This window comes from Dasypus novemcinctus, chromosome 3 (genome assembly GCF_030445035.2).
Source record: "Dasypus novemcinctus isolate mDasNov1 chromosome 3, mDasNov1.1.hap2, whole genome shotgun sequence".
Classification (NCBI taxonomy): domain Eukaryota; kingdom Metazoa; phylum Chordata; class Mammalia; order Cingulata; family Dasypodidae; genus Dasypus; species Dasypus novemcinctus.
The window spans coordinates 317,484-338,163 of NC_080675.1; the positions used below are offsets into that span (position 1 = coordinate 317,484).

The 20,680-nt window shown below is 68.9% G+C and overlaps 3 protein-coding genes across 4 annotated transcripts in view; all 3 read right to left on the bottom strand.

The window, feature by feature from the left end:
- Positions 1-2,080: 2,080 nt before the first annotated feature.
- CRIP1 (cysteine rich protein 1) lies at positions 2,081-3,783 on the bottom strand. The gene is made up of 5 exons (XM_004474920.4): positions 3,626-3,783; positions 2,632-2,726; positions 2,487-2,544; positions 2,356-2,402; positions 2,081-2,224 (listed from the first exon to the last, which is right to left on the bottom strand). Exons 1-4 carry the CDS (start codon positions 3,663-3,665, stop codon positions 2,362-2,364), a joined length of 234 nt encoding a protein of 77 aa, XP_004474977.1. The 5' UTR covers positions 3,666-3,783; the 3' UTR covers positions 2,081-2,224; positions 2,356-2,361.
- A 6,128-nt stretch (positions 3,784-9,911) lies between these two features.
- Positions 9,912-17,474, bottom strand: CRIP2 (cysteine rich protein 2). Of its 2 annotated transcripts, none has more exons than XM_071213511.1 (8): positions 17,432-17,474; positions 13,028-13,122; positions 12,861-12,918; positions 12,128-12,268; positions 11,977-12,045; positions 11,806-11,900; positions 11,471-11,528; positions 9,912-10,682 (listed from the first exon to the last, which is right to left on the bottom strand). In XM_071213511.1, exons 1-8 carry the CDS (start codon positions 17,457-17,459, stop codon positions 10,615-10,617), a joined length of 612 nt encoding a protein of 203 aa, XP_071069612.1. In that variant the 5' UTR covers positions 17,460-17,474; the 3' UTR covers positions 9,912-10,614. The 2 variants fall into 2 exon arrangements, with proteins under 2 accessions (XP_071069612.1, XP_058146710.1); XM_058290727.2 differs by lacking the exon at positions 17,432-17,474 and adding an exon at positions 16,243-16,382.
- Positions 17,475-19,537: 2,063 nt separating this feature from the next.
- MTA1 (metastasis associated 1) overlaps positions 19,538-20,680 on the bottom strand; it is a 47,992-nt gene continuing 46,849 nt past the window's right edge. The window contains 2 exon segments of the mRNA XM_058294903.1: positions 19,538-20,166; positions 20,255-20,406. Of these exon segments, the coding sequence (XP_058150886.1) occupies positions 20,022-20,166; positions 20,255-20,406 (297 nt within the window). The 3' untranslated portion in view covers positions 19,538-20,021.

Genomic DNA, 20,680 nt, shown 5'->3' on the forward strand with positions numbered 1-20,680 from the left:
CCATGGGCCCCTCGCCGCCGCCCGGGACTGCAGAGCGAGGGCGCCCCCTGCGGACGCGGAGGACTCTGGCACCGGGCCCCGGGAGCCGTGTTGGGCCTGCGCTGCGGCTCACCCTTGCGCCGCCCGGGCTCCGCCACCCGACGACTCAGCTCCTGCGAACCCGGCCGGCTGTAGGCCGGCGTCTGCCGCTCCCTTCGCGGCCAGGGGCCTGGCTCCTACCTCTTCTGGGAAAGCGAGCCTTCGGAAGGGAAGCTGGCAGCTCCCTCGGCCCTGCAAGCCCATGGACCGACCCCCCCACCCCACCCCCGTCCACCCTGCCAGCCGGGCCAGCCCTTCCCGAGGCCACGCGCAGACCTCGGCGCCATGGAGCAGAGTTTGAGCAAAGTCTTGGGAAGAAACTCAGGACAGCACTTCTCTCAAGGTTAGCGCAAAGTTTACCAGACGACCCAACAATGCCACTCCAGGAATCCACCCCAGATAAATGACAACTTAGGTCCCGCAAGACACAGGCGGTCCAAGGCAGCTTTATTCCTAATAGCCAGAAGTCCATCCACTGGCGACGGGGTAAGCAGGATGCAAATGTCCACACAGCAGAGTACAGCAGCAAACTGGGCAGGGAGCTGATCCGTGCTTCAACACGGGTGAGGCCCGAAATTGGATCCTCAGTGAAAGAAACTAAGGCAGATTTTTTTTTTTAGATTTAATTTTTATTTCTCTCTCTCCCCTTCTCCACCACGGCCCCCCCCCCCCCCCCCCCCGTTGTCTGCTGTGTCCACTTGCATTCTTGTCGGTGGCACTGGGAATCGGTGTCTCTTTTTTGTTGCATCATCTTGCTACATCAGCTCTCCGTGCGTGTGGCACCACTCCTGGGCAAGCTTCACTTTTTTCGCGCTGGGCGACTCTCCTTACGGGGCGCCTTCCTTGCATGTGGGGCTCCCCTACATGGGGACACCCCTGTGTGGCACGGCACTCCTTGCACACATCAGCACTGCACATGGGCCAGCTCCACACGGGTCAAGGAGGCCCGGGGTTTGAACCGCAGGCCTCCCATGCGGTAAAGCCTACCCGCTTCCCCTGAGGCTTTGTGTAGGCAATGAGGGGAGGAGGCTGGACCTGGTGAGAACATGGCCATGAGGCCCCACCCAGAAAACCCCTGAGGGAGTGGTGCTGCCACGAAGGGAGCTGGAAAGACCCCACGAGGCCGTGGCCATGAGGTCCCATTTGGAACTCTTCAGGGACAAGGGGCGGCCCCAGAACCTCCAAACAAAAGGCCTTTGCACTGGGCCCAAGTGCTAACAGGCGGGGATCCTAAGGCAGCAAGTCAGGAGCAAAGGGCGGGGGCTCCTCCCGTTAGGAAAGGGGAGGTGAGGAGCTGCTTTAAAGAAGGCAGCCCCCAGCCCCACGTGCTCTTTTTGCCTTGAGAAACCCACATCCACATCTGGAATGTGTACTTCTGTTCTTTTTTCCCATTTCTCAATAAACTTTTACCGGCTTAACTAAACTGGCATGTTCTTAAGTTCTTTTGTGCAACGTAGCCAAGACCCTAGAGGAATCCAGCATCCCCTGACTTCGTTGTGGCTCCCACCTTGCGAGCTCCCCAAGAATTCCCCTCACCCACCCACACACCCGACCTCTGCAGCCACTCGACTGCTTCATGGCCTGATGAGCTCCGGTGCCCGGGACACCACCACAGCCATAAGACCAGACCAAGGCAAAATCCAGGCCCGAGCGGCCCTTCTGGGCCCTTTCACTGCTGCCCCGCCCTGGCTGCACAGCAAATGCATGTCTCGTGCTCCCATTGGAGCAACGAGTCACTTGGTGAGTCCCTGGACAGGGTGGACATGTTGCGCCTCTTCTCCATCTACCACTTACCCTGCAGGGATGTGGGTGGGAGAGCCAGAGGAGACCAAGGCAGTGGGGAGCAGGAAGCAGGTGGACAGAGCAGGCCAGGAGTCCCCACAGCAGCTCCCCCAAAAGCTTCTCAAACAGGGAAGCAGCGTGAGCTGCAGCTGACTCACCCCTGGCCAGGAGTCAGAACCCCCGGCTGTGACTGCCCTCAACTCAACACACACACGCGTGCCACCGGCCCTCAGAGTTGGATTTATTGAGGGTGGGGAGCTACACGGGAGATGGGGGGGCCTGGGGGTGAAGCCTGGCTTCTGCCACGGGGTGTGGGGGGGTGCAGCGGCATGGCGGGCAGCTGGGCAGCAGGGAACCCCACAACCTGTGCAGCAAGAGAGAGAGACAGGTGAGCATGGCCTCCCCCCCACGCCCTCCACCGCCTAGAAGTCAGACCTCACCCAGGGTGGGGCATCCTGAGGAAGGTGGGTTGGCTTGGGCTGCGAGGGACTGTACCTGGGTTTACTTGAAAGTGTGACTCTCAGCTCCTCCGCGCCCAAAGCCTGCAGAGAAAACAGGCAAGTCAGGGGGAGTCAGGGGCTGGGGGCTGGGGGCTGGGGGCCTGAGAGAGGTCACAGGGAGCGTACCTTTGGGCCCGAACATGGCCGAGTAGCAGGGGTGGTTGCAGTAGGGCTTGCCCTCGTGCTGCAGAGAGAAGGGCAGTGAGGAGGGGCCCCACCCCTGCCTCCCAGCCCCCCCCCCAGGTCGTGGACAGCCCGGCACCGGGCTTACCTCAGCGTGGCCCCCCGAAGTCAGGGTCTTTCCACATTTCTCACACTTGAGGCAGGGCCGATGCCAATCCTTCCCCAGGGATGTCACTCGCTCGGCTGCAGAGGCCCAGACGGGTCCTGGCATGAGCCGCAGGGCGCACAGCACACCTGCCCCTGGCCTCACTCCCGCCACTGCCCACTGGCATCGGCCTCTTGTTCCCTCCAGGTCCCCCCTGCCAAGGTCTCGCCCACTCCCACGAGTATTCTCTCAGCTGCCCACCCTTGGAGAATCTCACCCTCTGGGTCCTGGGTGGGGGCACACCTCCAGCCTCGGCCAATCCAGCGTAACAAGGGGACCAGGTGCTGGTCCCCCAGGCACTTCCCGCTACCGGGACCTGGCCACGCCCCAGAGAGCTAAGGTGGGGCTGGAGGATGTCGGGTGCGCCGCCCAGGCATGGGGGCTGGGGGCTCACAGAGCTCGGGGCAGTGGACGCTGCCCCGGTCAAACCCTGGCCTCCTGCACTGGTGACCCGGGCGCTTCCTCCCACTCTTCCCCAGGAACTGCGTCCTGGCGCAGGGCGCGGGCAGACCCCGGCCAGGACAGCGAAGAGACGCCGCCCCGGGCGCCAGTTTCCGCGTCTGTTTCTTTTTAGCTCTGGGAGGGGCAGCCGAGCCCGGAGTCGGTACTTCCCGCAGGGACCCCGCCCAGGGCGCACCCGAGGGGTGGGTACAGAAACGCGGAACCCGGAGCAGGAAGAGGTAGCGAGACCCGCAGACAGCGGAACGCCGAGCGGGCAGAGAAAGCAGGACCACTCCTCGCCCGTGCGCAAGGCTGGGAGCAGCCAGGCAGCCCTCGGGCGAGGGGCGGGCGCAGGGGGTCTCGCCTTCGCGCTCGGGCGACCACGGGCAGGGGCGACGGTCTCGCTGCCAGGGCGGCGCCCAGGAGTCCCCCGCGTCCCCGGCCCACCGGAGCGCAGCCCGCTCCCGCCCCGGCCCTGCGCGCAGGCCGCGCTCACCGAAGTACACCTCCTTGGCGCACTTGGGGCACTTGGGCATGGCGGCGCGGTCCGGACTGCTGCGGCTGTGACTGGCGCGAGGCGGACGACGGCGCGGACTGGGTGGGTCCCCCAGGGTGCGCGCCTTTCAGGGACCCCGCGCCCCGCCCCTGGGAGAACCCGCCCCTCACGCCCCGCCCCTGAGCCTAAGACTTGACCCGGGGGACTTCAGATCCAGACAGACCTGGCTGGGAAAGGCCGTCGGGTCCACTCCACCAAGGGTGGGCAGCGGACCTGGGAGAGACAGCGCAGGACACAGGGGTCTGCCCTGACCCATGCGAGGGTGGGCTCAGGCCCCACACCTCCCCAGGGCTCTGACCCGCTACAGTCCCCAGCCCTGCAGGAGTCGTCCAGGCGTGCAGCCTCTAAAGCAGGGGCTCCTAACCTTTTCTGTGCCAGGGACCCCTCTGCCAGTCAGGTGGAAACCGCGGACCCGTTACTAAGTCCACACTGCACTGTGTATTGTTTGATAAATACATCACGTGGCACCAACACGTGCCCACAAGAATAACGCTTCTTTGAATTTCAATTCAAGCTCTTGGAACCCTGGTTATGAACTCCTGCTCCAAAGTGTGAACAGATGCAAATTAGCGTGTTTGTCCCCGCACAAGTTGGCCCCACCCTCCCCCAGTTAGCACCTGGGGGGGGCCCAGCCCAATAGCCCGCCCCCAAATACCCCCTCTGCCCACCCTGCCACGCGGGACCAGCAAGCCCCCACCCCGCGGGGCAGCCTGGTCTCTGCGAGCCTTCCCCGCCCTCCCTGGGAAGTCTCCACCGGGGTAACCGAGGCGCCAGCTGGGGTACCCCTCCGCCCGCGGGGCCTGCGGAGCAGCTCGACGGGGGAGGGGGAGGGGAGGGGGAAGGGGAGGGAGGAGGGGGAGGGGGGCAGGCGGGGGCAGGTGCTTATCTTCTCTGCAGGAAGCTCCCTGTTCTGCGGAGCCGCCCGAGTCGGGTCCACCCAGGTCAGGTGAAGGACCGCGCGGCGCCTCCCAGTGCCAGGCAGAGACTGCGCGACCCCCCACCCCGCCCCGCGAGATTGTGGGAGGGCAGAGGAGGCTGGCGCGCCCCCTCCGCGGAGACCCCGGGCTGCAGGGTCAGGCGATCCATTGCCGCCCCCACCCGAGACACGTGGAGGATGCCCTCAGGCTCACGTGGAGGGAGGGGCGGAGGACACCTCCCAGGCCGGCCCAGCCTCGGCAGCGGTGGGGTGTCTGCCTCCTCCAGGAATGCCTGTCCTCCTGGTCACTGCCTGCCAAGGATGCCTCTGTGCCATCCCCGACAACCCCCCGGCCCCTGCCCCCAGCCCATCTCCCAAAACACAACCTCATCTGGACCCCCCCAGCCCAGGGCCCTGTGGTGGGTGCTGGGGGCCATCCTTGCTGGGTCCCAGGGGCTCCCGGCCACCCCAGCACCACCACCCACACCCCGCTCAGGCCCGTGCTGGGTCCCCACCTCAGCTGCCTCAGGCCCACCCACCACCCTGTCTCCTCACTCTCTGCCTGGCACTGGGGAGAGGGAAAGAAAGCATGGGTGGGGGGTTCCATCTCAACCCCCTGCCCCCTGCCCCATACCGAGGCTCGGGAAGCACTGGGTCTCCAGAACACTGACGCGGTCCGGCCCCCATCCTTGGACCCCACCCACTGGGCCCTCCTGCCCGCTCTGCCTGGTGCTGGCCACTGAAGGGGCCTTCTGGAACTAAGGCCACAGTCCCCTCTGGGGTCCAGCCACCCTCCAGGGCCCAGGCCGTTCTTGGGGAGGTGGTGTGTCATGGGGCTGGGGCTGCACACACTGTGCTCATCTCCGGGCTGGAGACCTCAGCAGCACCTGTGCAGGGTGCGTGGGGGGGGGGGGCCACAGGATGCCAGGGGCACCTCCACCTTCACTGGAAGGGCTCGGGGGATGCCAGGGCGCCGGGGGCCTGGACAGGCTCGTGGCGGGCAGGGAGACCACATGAATGTGTCGGGGTGCCTGTCGGTGGGAGGCCCTGAGCGAGCGGTGGGCTTGTTGTCGGGGGTCGGTTGGGGTGTCTCGGGCGCGTGTTCCGCAGGGCAGATGCCTGCTCGTGTCTCTGCCCGGTCCACCCCCGGCCCGGCCCTGCCCGGGTTGTTGATTGTAGGACTTTTGCTGGAGTCCTTATCCTCGCCCCCCAGCCCACACACACCCCTCCTGCCCCCCTGCCTGGCAGGGAGGTCCCCTCGAAAACCAGGGTGACAAACCCTTTCCTGACTCTCCCTGCTGTTATTTCCCGTTGCCATGATCACAGCTGAGGGCAAGGAGGGGGGCAAGGAACAGGGGCCACACCCTCTGGGCTGATGCACAGTTTATCCAGAGCCTGGACTCAGACACACACTCACAAGCACACTCACACACTGAGAACATACTCTCTCCCACAAACACACACATTCACAGTCACACACTCGAGGCACACATACACACACATGCAAACACCCCTCACAGGCATACGCACAAAAGCACACATTCACACTCAGTCACCAGCACACACACACAAGGACACATGTATTCACACACACACACACACACGGGCACACCCACACAGACACAAACACACAGTCACACACACACACTCCACGTGCAACACTCCCCGGGGCGTTCCCCAAAGCGTCCATCACAGACCCACCTGCCCCTTGGCCTCTTTCTCCTGCACCGCCCACCCCATCAGCCATGCGGGCTGGGACCCCCTCAGCTGCAGCCCCCGCAGCTCCCAGGTGTCAGCACGTGACCCCTTCCGCCAACAGGCCCTGTGTCCAGTCGGTCCCGTGTGAGGGCAGGTGCCAGGCCTCCTGCTCCCGTCAGCTCGCCTCACCCTGGCCCCTGCCAGGATGCATTTGTCAGGGAGGGGGCCCTGACGCTGCTCCCAGGCCAGCCTGCCCCCTGGCCTTGCCCCCTCCCCAGGCCAGGGTAGGGACACTGAGCTCCCCAGCAGCCCCAGGCCACCTCTGGGGGGGGAACATTCTGCCCTCCACAGGGACAGCACGAGGGCCCCGTGGTGGCCTGAGACCTGGAGGTATGGGGGTCGGGGGTCTGGGGTCTGGGGTTCGGGCCTCTTCCACCAGCTCTCCCTTCCCAGTGCTCTTGGCAGCTCCACCCGTGCTCGTCCAGGCCCCAGCTGGGAGCCAGGCCGCATCCTGTCCTGGAGCAGAAGCCCCAACAGGGTCTTGGAAGGACACAGGGCCACGAGCACCCCGTGGCTACAGGAGTGGGCTGGGACCACAGGGACCGCCAAGGAATCTCAGCCCGCAGGCCGTCAGAACCCCCACCCCCACCCGGAAAGTTCTGTTCCACTGGGCTGCGGCAGCCCGTCTCCCTGGTGGAAGCCCCTGCAGCCCGTTCCTCTGCAGACAGAAGGCCCCCCCTGAGCTGCCAGGCCGGGCAGACCCCCTCCCTCCCCCGTCCCCACCCAGGCTGAGTCATGGACACTCAGACATTCCCAGGGCCTATTTTCAGCCACTTGTCTCCTGGGACCCCTTTCTGCCCAAGGTCCCTCCCCAGGGTGGGCTGCTGGGCCAGCAGGCAAGAGGCGGAGGGACTGGACGCCGCACTTTCCCAGAAAGGCTTCCCCGGCCCAGCAAATACTGGTCTCCCGGGAGACCAGCACCTGCAGGCCCAGGTGGGCGGGCGCTTCCTCCTCTCGGTGACCACGTGGCATGGGCAGGGGAGGGAGCACAGCCCTGAGCTCCCTCAGCCAGCCCTGCCCCCAGCAGGGGTGCCCCCCTTGCCTGGGGTCCAGAGTCTGGTCCAGCGGCTGGCCTGGGGCCCCACCTCTGAGTTTCAAAGCCCAAGGCCAGGGTTAAACAGCTTCCAGTCCAGCGCCGGCCCAGTGGCTGCCGCCTGTTTACAGGCCCTGAAGGCCCCACGCCCAGATCCAGAACCTGGGGAAATGCTGCCCACACGCCCCCTTCGCACCCCTGCCCCAGCCAGTGGCCGGTCAGCTGGGAACCAAGGAGGAAAGAGTCACTCCTAAAGACCTCTAGAAGGCCGCTGGGCCGTGGGCTCTGGGGGAGCCGGCAGCTGGCAGAAGCCTCCAGTGAGGGCCGGTGTGAGCCAGAGGGTCTGGGGCTTCCGGGGCTGCAGGCGGAGCGGATCCCACACACGCATCCTGGCCCGGGCACCCACAAGGACCCCACCTGTCAGGCAGCAGGTGGGGAAGGGGGCCTTGGTGGAGCCAGCTGCGGCATGAGGGCTTGGGGTCCCTGGCCTTGGCTCCCGGGTGACAGGCAGCTGGGCGGCCGGATGGGCGTGGTTTTGAAGTTGTCTCTGTCCGGGCAAGGGTCCAGGCGTGAGGGTGGAGGCCCTGGCGAGCCCAGGGAGGCGCCGTGAAGGGCCGCACCCCAGGACAAGGGTGCGCATTCCTGTCCATCTTGGGGGACTGTCCAGGGACGCAGGCTCAGGAGCTGGGGGAGCCCCAGGAAGCCCCTGGCTCACGCAGGGCGGGGCAGGGGCGGGCGCCGTCTTCCCGGGGCTGGGGCCGCAGGGAGTCCTGGCGCCCGCCCGCCCCCGCAGCGCCGCCCGCCCCCGCAGCGCCGCCCAGCTACGCGCAGAGACAAACAGTAGCGGCGCTCGCCCGGTTGCCGTGACAACGCCTCGGAAACAAACACCGCTGCCCTCATCCTACGCCCGCAGGAAATGGAGCGGCCTCTCCCCCGGCCAGCGGGGGTGAGGGGCGGGGAGTGCTGTCCCCGGCGGGGCTGGGGACAGGCCCCTCGAGGCAACGCGCCCCCGCGCCCCGCCCAGACGGGCCTTCTCACAGACATGGAGACCCTGCGCCCCCCGCCCCCGGTTTTGGGGGAACGTCCCACCACCCACCACGGCTCCTCCCGACATAGTTTCCACTGGAGTCTCCTCGGGAGGGGCGCGGGCTGCGCTCTCGGCAACCTCACCACCCTGCCCCGCGCACAGCCGGGCAGGCATGGGGGCGCCTGGGCGAGGCTGAGTCCTCTCCAGAAAGACCCCCACAGCCAGGGAGCCTTGACCGGTCGAGAGGGGCGTCATATCAGTCCCAGCCCCTCCTCTGAGCATGCTCCCTGCGCCCCAGGACCGGGCGCGCCATGCCCGCGGGTCCCTGCACACACTGTGGCCGCGTTCCCGGCCATCAGCCAGGTGGGGAAGGGGCGCGGCTGCCCGCCCCCCGGGACAGACCCGGATGTGCCTGGCAAGGGCAGGGATACAGATGGCTTAGAACAACGGGCAGGGCCTGCAGGTGTGGCATGTCTGAGGCTGTGGGGGCGGGAGGTTGGCATGCAGGTCAGCTAACTTGGGCGGGACTTGTGCCAAGGGTCGGGCTGCAGGGAACTGGCCTGGAGGGCAGCATGGGTCACCCAGTGGGGCTGGAGAAGTGGGCCCACTGCTGGCCATGCCCAGGCACCGCTTGCTCCGGGCAGGCTAGGGGTGGAGAATTTGGGGGTCATCTAGCAGTGTGGTGCCAGGGGTGTGGGCACACAAAGCCCAAGGTGGGGACCCAGACTGCCAGGTCTGGGCCGGGCAGGGTGAGGAAGGACTGGACCTGTTACTGGGTGCTGCCCCCGTGTCTCCTCATGGAAGAGCGGCGCCCCCTGGTGGGCTGCACGGGGAATAGCAGCCAAAGGGAGGGTGGTGGAGGGAAGGGAATCTGTGGAGCGAAGGATCTAAACGGAAAGGGCAGAGTCCAGTCCTCAGGAGCTGCGGGAGTCTCCGTTATCTCTGCCAACCTTGACACTTGGGCACGGGTCTGGCAGAAGGGATTTGACTCCCCAGGTCTTCGTTCTCGGACCACCCCCACCCATCTGCCAAGGCTCCGTCACCCTGTGGACAGGACTGGGAGAACACCAGGGCTGAGCCCAGAGGGTCCAGCCTGCTGTCTGACGGCTCCTCTTGCTCTGCAGAGGACCCTTCCCCATGGGCACATCCTCAGCTCATGCTCCCACAGACTGACCCCTCCCCCTCTGGCCCCCCTGCTGCTCTCCCAGCCAGGAGCCTCCCCAGGACGCCACAGAACGCCTACGCCCACCTGCTCCTGGCCAAGACCTTCCAGTATGCATGCCTCCCAAAGCCCCCACCCCAACATCTCCCCGTGCCCAAACCAGAGAACCCAAGCCCCACCCCAGCCCTTCCTCTCCTCCCCCCACATCACTGAGCCCCCATGTCCTGAGACCCTGCCTCGTCGCCAGCACTCCAGCGTGTCAGGCGCATTCGTGCACGGAGCAGAGGGACATGCCACGTCTGCCCCACGCCCAGGGACGGCTGCCGGCCCTGCAACTCTCAATCTCTTTATTGACGCCAAAGTCTTGGCCGCTTAGTGTCTGAACTGCGTGAGGCCGTGAGCAGGGCAGCTGCGAGGCAGCGCAGGAGCCTGGCAAGGGGCTCCCGGTGGGGACACTGTGAAGGGTGGGGCCGCCACTCACGGGCAAGGGGAGCATAAATAACACTGGTGGGCAGGCAGGGGACGGGGAGGGGGAGGGGGTGGCCACCCCAGATGCCACACCCAGGGATGTGGGACACACAGAGACGGGACATGGGGCATGCAGGGACATGGGGACACGCAGGAACATGGGGACACAGAGGGACAAGGGTCACACAGGCACACGGGACATGCAGGGACATGGGACATGCAGGGAGGTAGGACACGCAGGGGCATGGGACACAGGGACGTAGGGACATGGAGACAATGGACACGCAGGGACACAGACACGGGACATGGGGCATGAGACACAGGGACACCAAGGTACGCAGAGAAAAGGGCAACGGGAAGCCTGGGGGAGGGGCCAGGCAGGCCTTGTCTGGGGAGGCCTAGGGGGGAGGACACCCTCTCTCCCCCACTCCGGCCCTGGGTCTGCACAGGGACACGCGGGCGTGAGACAGCGCAGGCGGGCGACACCCAGGAGCCAAGCAGTGGGCGGGGCTGGCGGGAGGCAGCGGCTGGCCCCGCCCTGCCGAGGGGCTGCGGGGCTGCCGGCCTAGGGCTGCGCTTTGCCTTCGGGGTCCCTGTCGTAGATGTAGCTCCCCACGGCCCCGGTGTTCACGCCTGCAGAGAAAGACAGCGTGGTGGGGGGGCGGGGCGGTGGGCACGGGGCGGAGCGATGGGCGCGGGGCCGTGGGCGCGGGACGGGGCGGCGCGGGATGGTGGGCGCGGGGCGGTGGCGGGGGGTGCAGCGCGGGGCGGGGCGGCGGGCTGGGGGGGTGATGGAAGCGGGGCGGGTTGGGCGAGGGGCGGTGGCGGGGGGGGGGGGGGGGGCGGTGGCGGAGGGTGCGGCGCGGGGCGGTGCCGGGGGGACTGTGGCGGAGGAGTGGTGAGTGTGGGGCGCCGGGCGCGGGAGGTGGGGGGCGGGCGCGTGGCGGGGGCGGGGCTGCAGCGCACGGCTGGAGGCGCCGGGCGCCGGGTGGAGAGCGCAGGGCGGTGGGTTCAGGGAGGGGTGTGGGCGCGGGGCGGGGCTGCAGGTGCGGGGCGGGGCGGTGGCGAGGGGGCGGCGGGCGCGCAGCGGGGCGGGACGGTGGGTGCGGGCCGGGCGCAGGGTGATGGCGGTGGAGCGGTGGGCGCGGGCCGGGCGCGAGGTGGGCGCAGGGCGGTGGCGGGGTGTGAGGTGCGGGGCGGGGGGCTCGGGGCGGCGGGCGCGGGATGGTGGGGAGGGGGCGGTGGGCGCTGGGCTGTGGCAGAGGGGCGGGGCGGGGGGCGCGGGGCGGCGGGCGCGGGATGGTGGGGAGAGGGCGGCGGGCGCGGGGTGGGCGCCGGACTGTGGCGGAGGGGCGGGGCGGGGGGCGCGGGGCTATGGCAGGGGGGACGGTGGGCGAGGGCCAGGCGCGGGCCACACTCACCCTTGGGCCCGAAGAGGATCCCGTAGCAGGGCTTGTGGCAGTAGGGCTGGCCGTCGTGCTGCGGAGGGAGGCGGCTGAGTGGGCTGGGGTCCTCGGCCGCCTGCGCCCCGCGGCTGCCTCTTTGTCCAGGCGAGGAGGCGTCACCACGACCCGGCCCCTCGTGAGGGCCCGCCCACCCCCACGCCCGCGTCCAGGCCGGCGTCCAGGCTCGCTCACCTGGGGGGCGCCCGCAGGCCTCCGCTCTGGCCACCAGGGGCAGCACTCAAGCCGCCCCGCGCTGCTCTGGGCCGGGCCCCTCCCGCCCAGCCCCGCGCCCCGCGCCCCGCGCCCCGCACCTCCGCGTGCCCGCCTGGCGTCAGGGTCTTCCCGCAGCGTTCGCAGCGCAGGCACGGCCGGTGCCAGTCCTTGCCCAGGGAGGTCACCTTCTCGGCTGGGAAGGGAGGGGCGGGGTGAGGCCGGGCCCTCCGGGGGGGCGCTCCGCGGGGGCCGGGCCGCGAACCACTCACCAAAGTAGACCCTCTTGTTGCAGCGAGGACACATGTTGGGTTCCCCGGTGAATGTGGTGACGCTGGAGGCTGGAGACGCGCGGGCAGCGGCGTCAGGGCAGGGAGGCGACCCCACCCGACACCCCTCCCTCCAGACACCCACCCAGCCCACCTTTGCTGGGCCCCTTGGGTGGGCCACTCGTCTTCCGCTCCTCAGCGCGGGCCACCGGGACCTCGACGGGGCCAGTGACCTGGGGCCCCTCAGCCAGGGGCTTCTCGTAGATGTAGGAGCCGGCGCCCCCGATGTTCACGCCTGGGGTGACGGGCGTGGACACGGGGTGGTTAGTGGCCTGCGCCCCACCCAGACCCCACACTCAAACTCCTCAGAAAACGGAGAGGCCTCTGCCGCCCATTCACGGGGCCCACCCCATCCCACCGCACCCCCTGCCCGAGGGGCCTGTGGGCTAAGGCACATTCCTGTGGGGGGCACGGAGGGCGCTGGGCTGCAGGGGAGAGGGCCCTGGAGGGGGGCAGGGGGCTGAGCAGCAGGGTGGCACAGCTCTGCCCTGGGGGCCTCCCCTGCACCTCAAGCAGCGGCCCCCTGTCCAGTAGAGCCGGGGGCACAGTCAGACCACCCTCCCCACCAGGGCTAGACCCGCCCCCCCCGCCCCTCCCCACAGGGGCTATTCCACCCCGCCCTGCCAGCCCCTCCCCACCCAGGCTAGACCACCCCTCCCGCCCCTCCCCGCCAGGGCTAGACCACCCCTGCCCCTCCCACCCCTCCCCACTCTGGGACTAAACCCCCCCCAACCCCCCCCCCCCCCGCCCGTCCTGCCCCTCCCCACTGGGGCTAGACCACCCCTCCCCGTCAGCCCCTCCCAGCCGGGGCTAGCACCCACCCTCACCTTTGGGTCCGAACAGCGTGGCGTAGCAGGGCTTGTGGCAGAAGGGTTTCCCATCGTGCTAGACAGAGGGGGCGCGGGTGAGGGGCCGCCCGGCCACAGCAGACTGGGCTTCTCCCCGAAAAGCTCCTTCTTGGGAGCTTTTCTCTGTCCTGGAGGGGGAGCCTCACCTCAGCATGGCCCCCGGGCGTCAGCGTCTTGTTGCAGCGCTCGCACTTGAGGCAGAACTTGTGCCAGTCCTTGCCCAGGGAGCTCACCTTCTCAGCTGGTGGGGAGGGGGCAGTGAGGCCCTGCTGGCCCCCCGGCCCCCTCCTGTCCGCCCATCCTTCTCCACGGGCAGCCACAAGCCCTTTCCAAAGCCGAGGCCACAGAGGCTGCCCCACCCCCTGCCCCAGGGCAGGAAGGCCTTCCCTTCACCTGCCCAGCCGCCCAGTAGCCAGGGCCCTGTCCTCCCTCCCGTCACCCTCCCAGCTGGAGTCACGTGACCCCACTCCCTGCCAGTCACACTCCTGCCTCCCCCACACCTGTCCTCCCTCTCACATCTGCCTCACACTCACCCTCCTCACCCACACCTGCCTTTTATACACCTGCCTCCACACCTGTCCTCCCTCTCACACCTGCTTCACTCACCCTGCTTCCCCACACCTGTCCTCCCTCACATCTGCCTCACACTCACCCTACTCCCCCAAACCTCCTCATACACACCTCATACACACCTGCCTCCCCCACACCTGTCCCTCCCTCTCACACCTGCCTTCCTCAAGCACAGCACATTACTCCTCTCCCACCTGCATCACACACACATCTGCTTCCCCCTCACATCTGCTTCTCACACCCGACCTCTCTCTCATATACCTCCCCCACTCCCCTGCCTCCTCCCCACACACACCTGCCTTCCACACACACACCTGCCCCTCCCTCTCGTTCATGCCAGGGCCCTAAGGGAGCTGGCAGAGCCCCTCCGGCTGAGAGCATCACCTGGGGGAGGCAACCCCAGGTCAAGACATTCACGGCCAGTCCCTGTTCCCCCTGTGGGACCCCCACCTGTCCATATTTAGCTCCCTGAGATTCCCTTCCCCACCCACCTCCCGCCTTTGCTGATGGCTTTGGCGCCAAAAGTCTAGGACCAGCTGCTGAGGGTCAGGTCAGGCGCCCCCCTGCTTCCCCTCCTGGTGCTGGGCATGGGGCTGCCTCCCAAGGGGCGGAAGCAGGGGGCCTGCCCGTGGGAGTGCCGCAGGAAAGCGGGGGGAGGGCAGGAAAAAAGGCTGGAGCAGAGCCGGAATTCCGAAGGGAAGGGGCCAGGCCAGAGGCGCCAGGGAGGAGGGGGGCAAGCGGGCTGGGCCCAGGGAGGTGGCCAGGGGCCAGCGGCTCTGTGGCTCTGCTTTACAGAGTTGCCCAGGGGACCCCCGCAGATCCCAGGTAGTGGGTGCCTGGCCAGGGAGCAGCCCCCCAAGAGGCCCAGGCCGGTCAGAGACACCCAGGGGGGCCTAGTGCCGGCTCTCTCACGCCCTCCACAACCTGCTGGGCACGACCAGGTTGGAGCCAGCCTCCAGGACCCCCGCTGCCCACGCAACACAGGCTGAGGTCCCTCTGGCCACAACCAGCCAAGTCTGGGATGTGGGGACACCCCTGTCAGGGCCCACCCACGCCCGTGGCTGGGCCGGCGGGTGCGGGTTGAGCCCGGGGCAGGCCTGGCCTCCTCTCCCGGCCCGGCAAGACGGGTGCGTCGTGCTGGCTGTGTGGCTCTGGCAGCTGCAGCCCAGGGCTGCCAGAACCACACCAACTGGCCAGTTCGGGGCCATGTGGGGGCAGCGGGACACCCCCAGACCCAGTGACCACGCAGTACTGGCCCAAGCTGGGAACACGGAATCGACTGGACTTAATGGCTTGGGAGGGAACTCCCCCGGCTGCACAGGTTCCTGGGAAGGCAGACAGAGGCAGCATCCTGGCGTCACTGGGCGTCCTGGTGCTGGTTCCGGCGGGGAGCTGGGGACTGCTGGGGTAGGGCGAGCCCCGGCGGAGGCGGGGTAGGGGGTGGGCCGCATCCTGGAAACCAGCCCCGCACCAGCCAGCGCCTCCCAGCCAGGACAGGCGCCAGCCCAGTGGGTCTGAGGAGGCTTTGTTTTCTGCTGGGAGCCAGCAGCCGCCCAGGCAGGCAAAAGCACTGTTCCGGGTTGTCCAAAGGACTGTGGGCCTGGCCAGTCGGGCCTGGTGCAAAGTCGGGGGCAGCTACACTGGCCTGAGGGTCTGGGACTGTCCCCTGCCTGAGCGTTGTAGGGATGAGCCCCCTTGGGGACAGGCAGAGGGCTGGGCAGGCTTCTGGGGAGGCGCTGGAAGCCACTGGGCTCAGAGCCACTGCAGAAGCACTTCAGGCCAAATCCAGGCCCTCCCCCCAGGGAATAGCAAACAAAGTGTCAGCCTTCCCCTCCGGCCATCACTGCAGCCCGCCCCGGGCCCCGACGCTGTCCCCTGGCTGACCTGGGGAGGATCCGGGTGGGTCGAAGCCCTTTACCACCACCCCCGGGCCCCTGGCACTGTTTCTGGCAGGCAGTGGGAGGGGGCACAGGGACGAAACCCTGGGAAAGTTGGGGGGCAGCCGGGCAGGAGGGGTGCTACACAGGATGAGTAAGCCAAAGAGCAGGCCTGGAGGGGGCATGCGCTGCCTGGGGCTTCAGAGAGGGGGTGGGAGGGGACTGCCGTCCTCCTCCGTCCTGGCAGGGACAAACAGAACCCCCTGGCCTGCTGCCCCTCCTGCCTCCCCCGTTCTGACCTTGGGGGAAGTGGGGGCTGCGTGGGCACTGGAGCCCCTCAGGCTCCTACAGCTGCGGCTCCCACCACACCCTAAACTCCCGGGAAACTCGCGCCAAGGCAGCGAGCACGCCGGGACACGCGGGAGGTGGAGGCCAAGGTCGCCCCCGCGTGGACTGGGGCCAGACAGAGCCCAGACTCGGCCTGGCCCAGCGTGGGCAGAGGTCGGGGTGGGGGCTGGGGAGGTCCCCGCTCCGGCCATGCGGGCCGGGCCACGTGTCCGCGGGCGGCGGGCCTGGGGATTCGAGAGACCCGAGCGCGCGCGGGAGTCTGCAGCGCCCCCAGACCGCCCCGCGCGGCACAGCTCGAAGGACGGCGATGCGCCCGCCGGCCCCGGGGGAGCCACACGTCGCCGCCTCCCCGCCCCGGGTCCCGCCCAGATCCTCGCGGCCGGATCGGGGTTCGGGCGCGGCCGGCCCCCGCTTTGTCGCGGCGCCACGCTCCAGCGGCACCGCGTGGGCAGATCGCGGCAGGACGGGCCCCCAGCTCCGCGCCCCGGGCGGGGTCCGGTCCCCGCCGGGCGCGCGCGGCTCTGCGGCAGGGGCCGGCGGCGGAGGCCGGGGGCGAGGGCACTCACCGAAGTACACGGTCTTGTCGCACTTGGGGCACTTGGAGGCCATGGTCTGCGCGCCCGTCGGTCCGTCGGTCCGCGCCCTCCGCTCGCGCCCGGCCTCGCCGCCGCCGCCCCGCGCCCCGCGCCCGGCCCCGCCCGGCGGAGCGCCCGCGCGCGCATTGGCTCCGCGGCCGGGGCGGAGCCTCGGGAGCTCGGCCCCCCGCCCGCCGGCCTCCGAGGGGCGCCGCGGGCTGGGGGCGCACCTGCCCGGGGAGGGGGTGGACCCAGCCCGGCCTCCCCGCCCCGCGCCCCCGAAGTGGCGTCTACAGGGGCCCGCTCCGGCGGCGGCGGCCCCCGCGCTCCGGCTGTTTCCATGGCAACGTCGAGGCAGCCCGCCCGGCCCCGAGCGGTGACCGCGAGGCGGGGGAATCCGGGCGGGGCCCGGGAGTCCGCGGCCCCGCAGTCGGGGTGAGGCTGCAAGCTCCGGGAGGACCCCCGCCCCAAGCCGCGGCGCGCGCTGCCCGCCCGGGGTCTTTTGTTGCCCGGTTTCCCCGGCAACGCCGCGCGGCGGGCTCGCGGCCGATTCTCGGCCGGCTCGGTCCCTGCCTGGAAGCTCGGCTGCCCCCCTCGGCCCCCGAAGCTCGAGGCTCCAGAAGCAGCGAAAGGGGCGAGGCAGAGGACGGCGTGAAGGGGGTCCGCGCGCCCCCCCCCCCCAGTGGGCGGTCAGGGGTGCGGCGAGCGGAGGCGGGGGAAGGCGGGCACCCTCTCTGGGCACTTGCTGTGCACAGGTGGATGGCCACTCCAGGCCGCATTCTCGCCCCCCGGCCCCCACAATCTCTCCTCCAGACCCACTGATTACCAAGAGTCCAGTGCCGTAGGCCTCGGGCCCGGGTCCCAAAGCCCCCTGCTGTAGAGGTGTGCCGCTCTGCTACCCTCTAGGGCTCTCCCAGGGACCCCCAGGCCCCCTCCACCCAGGGCTCTGCCAGACCGGCCCCTGCCCCTCCCCCATTCCAAAGGCACAGCCCTGGGTCCTCACTCGGTGGGCCTGGGGGTCCCACGGGACACACCCTGAGCTCCACGCAGGCCCAGTCGAGCCCCGGCTCCAGCCCCCACTCTGCCCCTCCTGCCGCCTCTTCCTGCAGCCTTCAGCTTTCCATCAGGCAGACCCCCTCTCTGGGACCCCAAGACCCACGGCTCCTTCCCCTGGCCTCACACGTTGGTGGAGTGGGTGAGGACGCCATGCACAGCAGCCCCTCTGCTGGCCGCAGGAGGGACACCCGTGGCCACCAGGCACCCCATGGGGATGCCGACCTGCCCTCACACCCAGCAACCACCGCGGTTTCCGTGCAAAGCCAGACTGACCAGCCCGACCAGGCCCCAGCCGCCCAGCTGCATCCCGGCGCTGGGCCCGCGCCAGCCCAGGCGGGTGGTGGCCGCAGCCTGGGGCTTGTCCCGTCCTGGGCAGGGGGGCTGGACAGGCACTGGCTCCCTGCAGTCGTCCCCTGGCTGGTGCCTGGCCGCCAGCTTCCGGACCAGGCCAGGAGCTGGTTCTCTGCACAGCTCTCTCCCCACCCCCTGCCTACCCCCTGCAGCTTCCTGCGCTCATCTGCCCAGCTCAGGGGTCTGGGCACTACTGGGGGAGGGGCGGGCTTGGCCCAGGTGTCTTCTGGAAGGCGGCCACCTGTGGGAGGGGCACTGGAGAGTCCCCAGGCCTGCCGGAGACTCAGGCCCTCGAAAAAGTGTGAGGAATGGGGCCCCACCCTGGCCTAGTCACCCTGTAGAGGGGGAGCGTCCAGCCCGTCTCGTCCGCCAGTCCCTGGGTCGGGCCCAGAAACTTCCTGATGCAGCAGGGCTATTCTGGGCCTGGCAGGAAGGGACACGATCGATGGCGACAGAGCAGCGGCTGTGAGGGCCGCAGGCTGGACGCAGGGCGCAGCCGGAGCGGTAGGGGACAGAGCCGTGAGCGGGCAACGGCCCGAGGTGGCCGAACAAAGGCAGGGCCTGCAATGGCCAGCACCCGCCGGTAGACGTCTGTGTCCCACCATCCCAGTGACGCTGGCACGTCACAGCCGGACCCATCGCGGCTGTGCCGCAGGAGGCCGGCCCTGGTGGGCAGTGGATGGCCAAGGGCTTCAGGGCAGCCACTGGGGGCGGGCATGCCTGGGAGAAGGGGGAGGGCACATATGCACCCGGGGAGGGCCTGAGGACAGGGCCCAGGGGACAGCCACGCTGCTGGGCCTGCGTCCCCGAGCGGACCAGCAGCGGCCACACAGCTGGCCGCCCTCGGAGAAGCCTGGAGTAGGGGGTGGACCCCAGCCATGCCCTCACCCTGGGGCCCCTCCTAGCCACGCCAGGAAGGGTCCTCGCCCACGCACCCCAGGGCTTGCGGAGGGCCGGAGAGGAGCCCCGCATCCCACCCCGTCCTCCAGACCCCCGGCCCCCGCTGACAAGGCGGGGGCAGGGGAGACGCAGAGGCCAGGCGGCGTCCCAGGGGCGGGGCCGTGCGCAGCGGCTCCCCCCACTCCTGTCCCCTCCTGTCCCCCGCTGGGGCCCCGGGGAGGCCGGGAGGCCACAACTGCCTTATCTGTCTCAGGGTGGGAGCAGAAGTGGTTTCTATTTTAAATCTGAGATTCCCACCCCTCCCTGCGTGCCTGAGTGGGGTGACCGGGGAGCCAGCCCCCCTCCCCCAGAACAGGGCAGCAGGACCCCTAGGCCCGCGGGGGGGTAGGGGGCCAGGGGAAGGGCCGAGGTAGGGTTTCTGAGAACAACGGACTTGCTGAAATCCGAGCAAATTCTCACTGCAGAAACCTCACACCTGCTGGGGCGGCAGCTGTGTGGAGCCGGCCCTGCCGGCCGGTGGGCGGCAGGAAACCCCCCGCAGGGGCCCAGGGCCCACCGGGTGGGGGAGGCCGGGCCCCGCGTGCCACCCAGGCGCCCCCAGGCCTGGCAGGGCCCCTGCCCTCCCCTCTGCCCCTGGGTGGGGACAAGCAGCTCGGCGGCTCCTGCCCTGGGCACCTCCCTTCCCTTCCTTCCCTCCCTTCCCTCCCTCTGACAGGCCGGTCTGGCCAGCTGACCAGGGGTAGGGAGCGGGTTAAAGACCAGTCCCAGCGCCCGGCCCGGGGCCAGGTGAGGGGCAGGTAGAGACGTACAGCCGGCCGCGTAGGTGGGCTCCGGCAGAGGCCCGGGGGAGGCAGGTGTGTGGGCAGAGGGCCAGGGGCACAGCGGTGCCAGACCGGCCCAAGGGGGTGCCACCTCGGCCTGCAGAGGCGGGGGGCCAGGGCGAGGCGCTGGGAGGAAAGACGCCAGGGAGAAAGTGTGGTTTTGTCTTTTTTTTTTTTTTTTGAGTTTTTTGTTTTTTTTGTTTAATATGAAAATTACTTGAAAAGACAAAGGGCCAATCCCGCCGGGCAGCTCGGCCGGCTGCTGGCCGCGCCGATCCTAACATTCCAGGAGTAAGTGTTACAGAGCTCAAGTTCATCTACAAAAAAAGTAATAAAAATAAAATTTAAAATGGCACCTCCAACAGAACACAAGGACGCCTCCCGCTGCAGGCCGCCCAGGGCGACACCTCCTCCCGCTCCAGTCAAAGTAAACACAAAGCTAAAAACGACTCTTGGGCATTCCGGAATAAGTTAAACCGCACTTCTTCCCCGGCGTCCACAAAAGGAGCACGTTTCTCTGCAAGTGAAGGACGGGGGGGCCACTACCAAACACCGGAGGCGGCGGCGGGCGCGGGGCCGGGCGGCCGGGACGCCCAGCCCCGTCCGGCGGGCGCCGCCTCAGCGCTGCGCGGGCCGCCGCGCCTAGTCCTCGATGACGATGGGCTCGTCGTTGACCGGCGCGGGCGGTGGCCGCGGCAGGACCTGGCTCTGGTGCAGGGCGATGGGCCGGTAGGGCCGGCGGGCGGCGCGCTTGGTTTCTGAAGACGAGAGCAGCTTGCGGACCTTCCTGCAAGCGCACAGCAGCGTGAGCCGGGCCGCGCCCGCGCCCCCCGCCCGCGGCCCCACCCAGCCCAGGGGGGTGGGGGGGTGGGCACCTGGTCTCCTCGGTGGCCATGTAAAACACGTCGTCAGGGGCGTCGATCCAGTTCATCCGCCGCCGCTTGACGGGGGGCAAGGAGCCCCCCCGGATCAGGCGCACTTTGGTGGGGTACGACTTCCCGTTGAGCAGGAGGTTCCGGCTTGGTCCCTGCGGGGCAGGGGTGGGGGACGCGTCCGACGGGCTCCTGGGGGCCTCAGCCCCCCAGAAGGCCCCCCTCGGGCCGAACCCCAGGCCTGGCTTGGCGCCCCAGCTTTCCCACAGCCCCACGGCGCTGCCCCGCTGGCTGGCAGGACCACACGCTCCCAGAGCTGCTCCCAGCGCACAGGCAGCCGCCTCAGACGCGGCGAGGCTCCAGCGCCGCGCCCCCCGCCCCCCGCTGGCCTCACTGCCAAACCGACAGGCCCCGGAGGGAGCTGTGTGC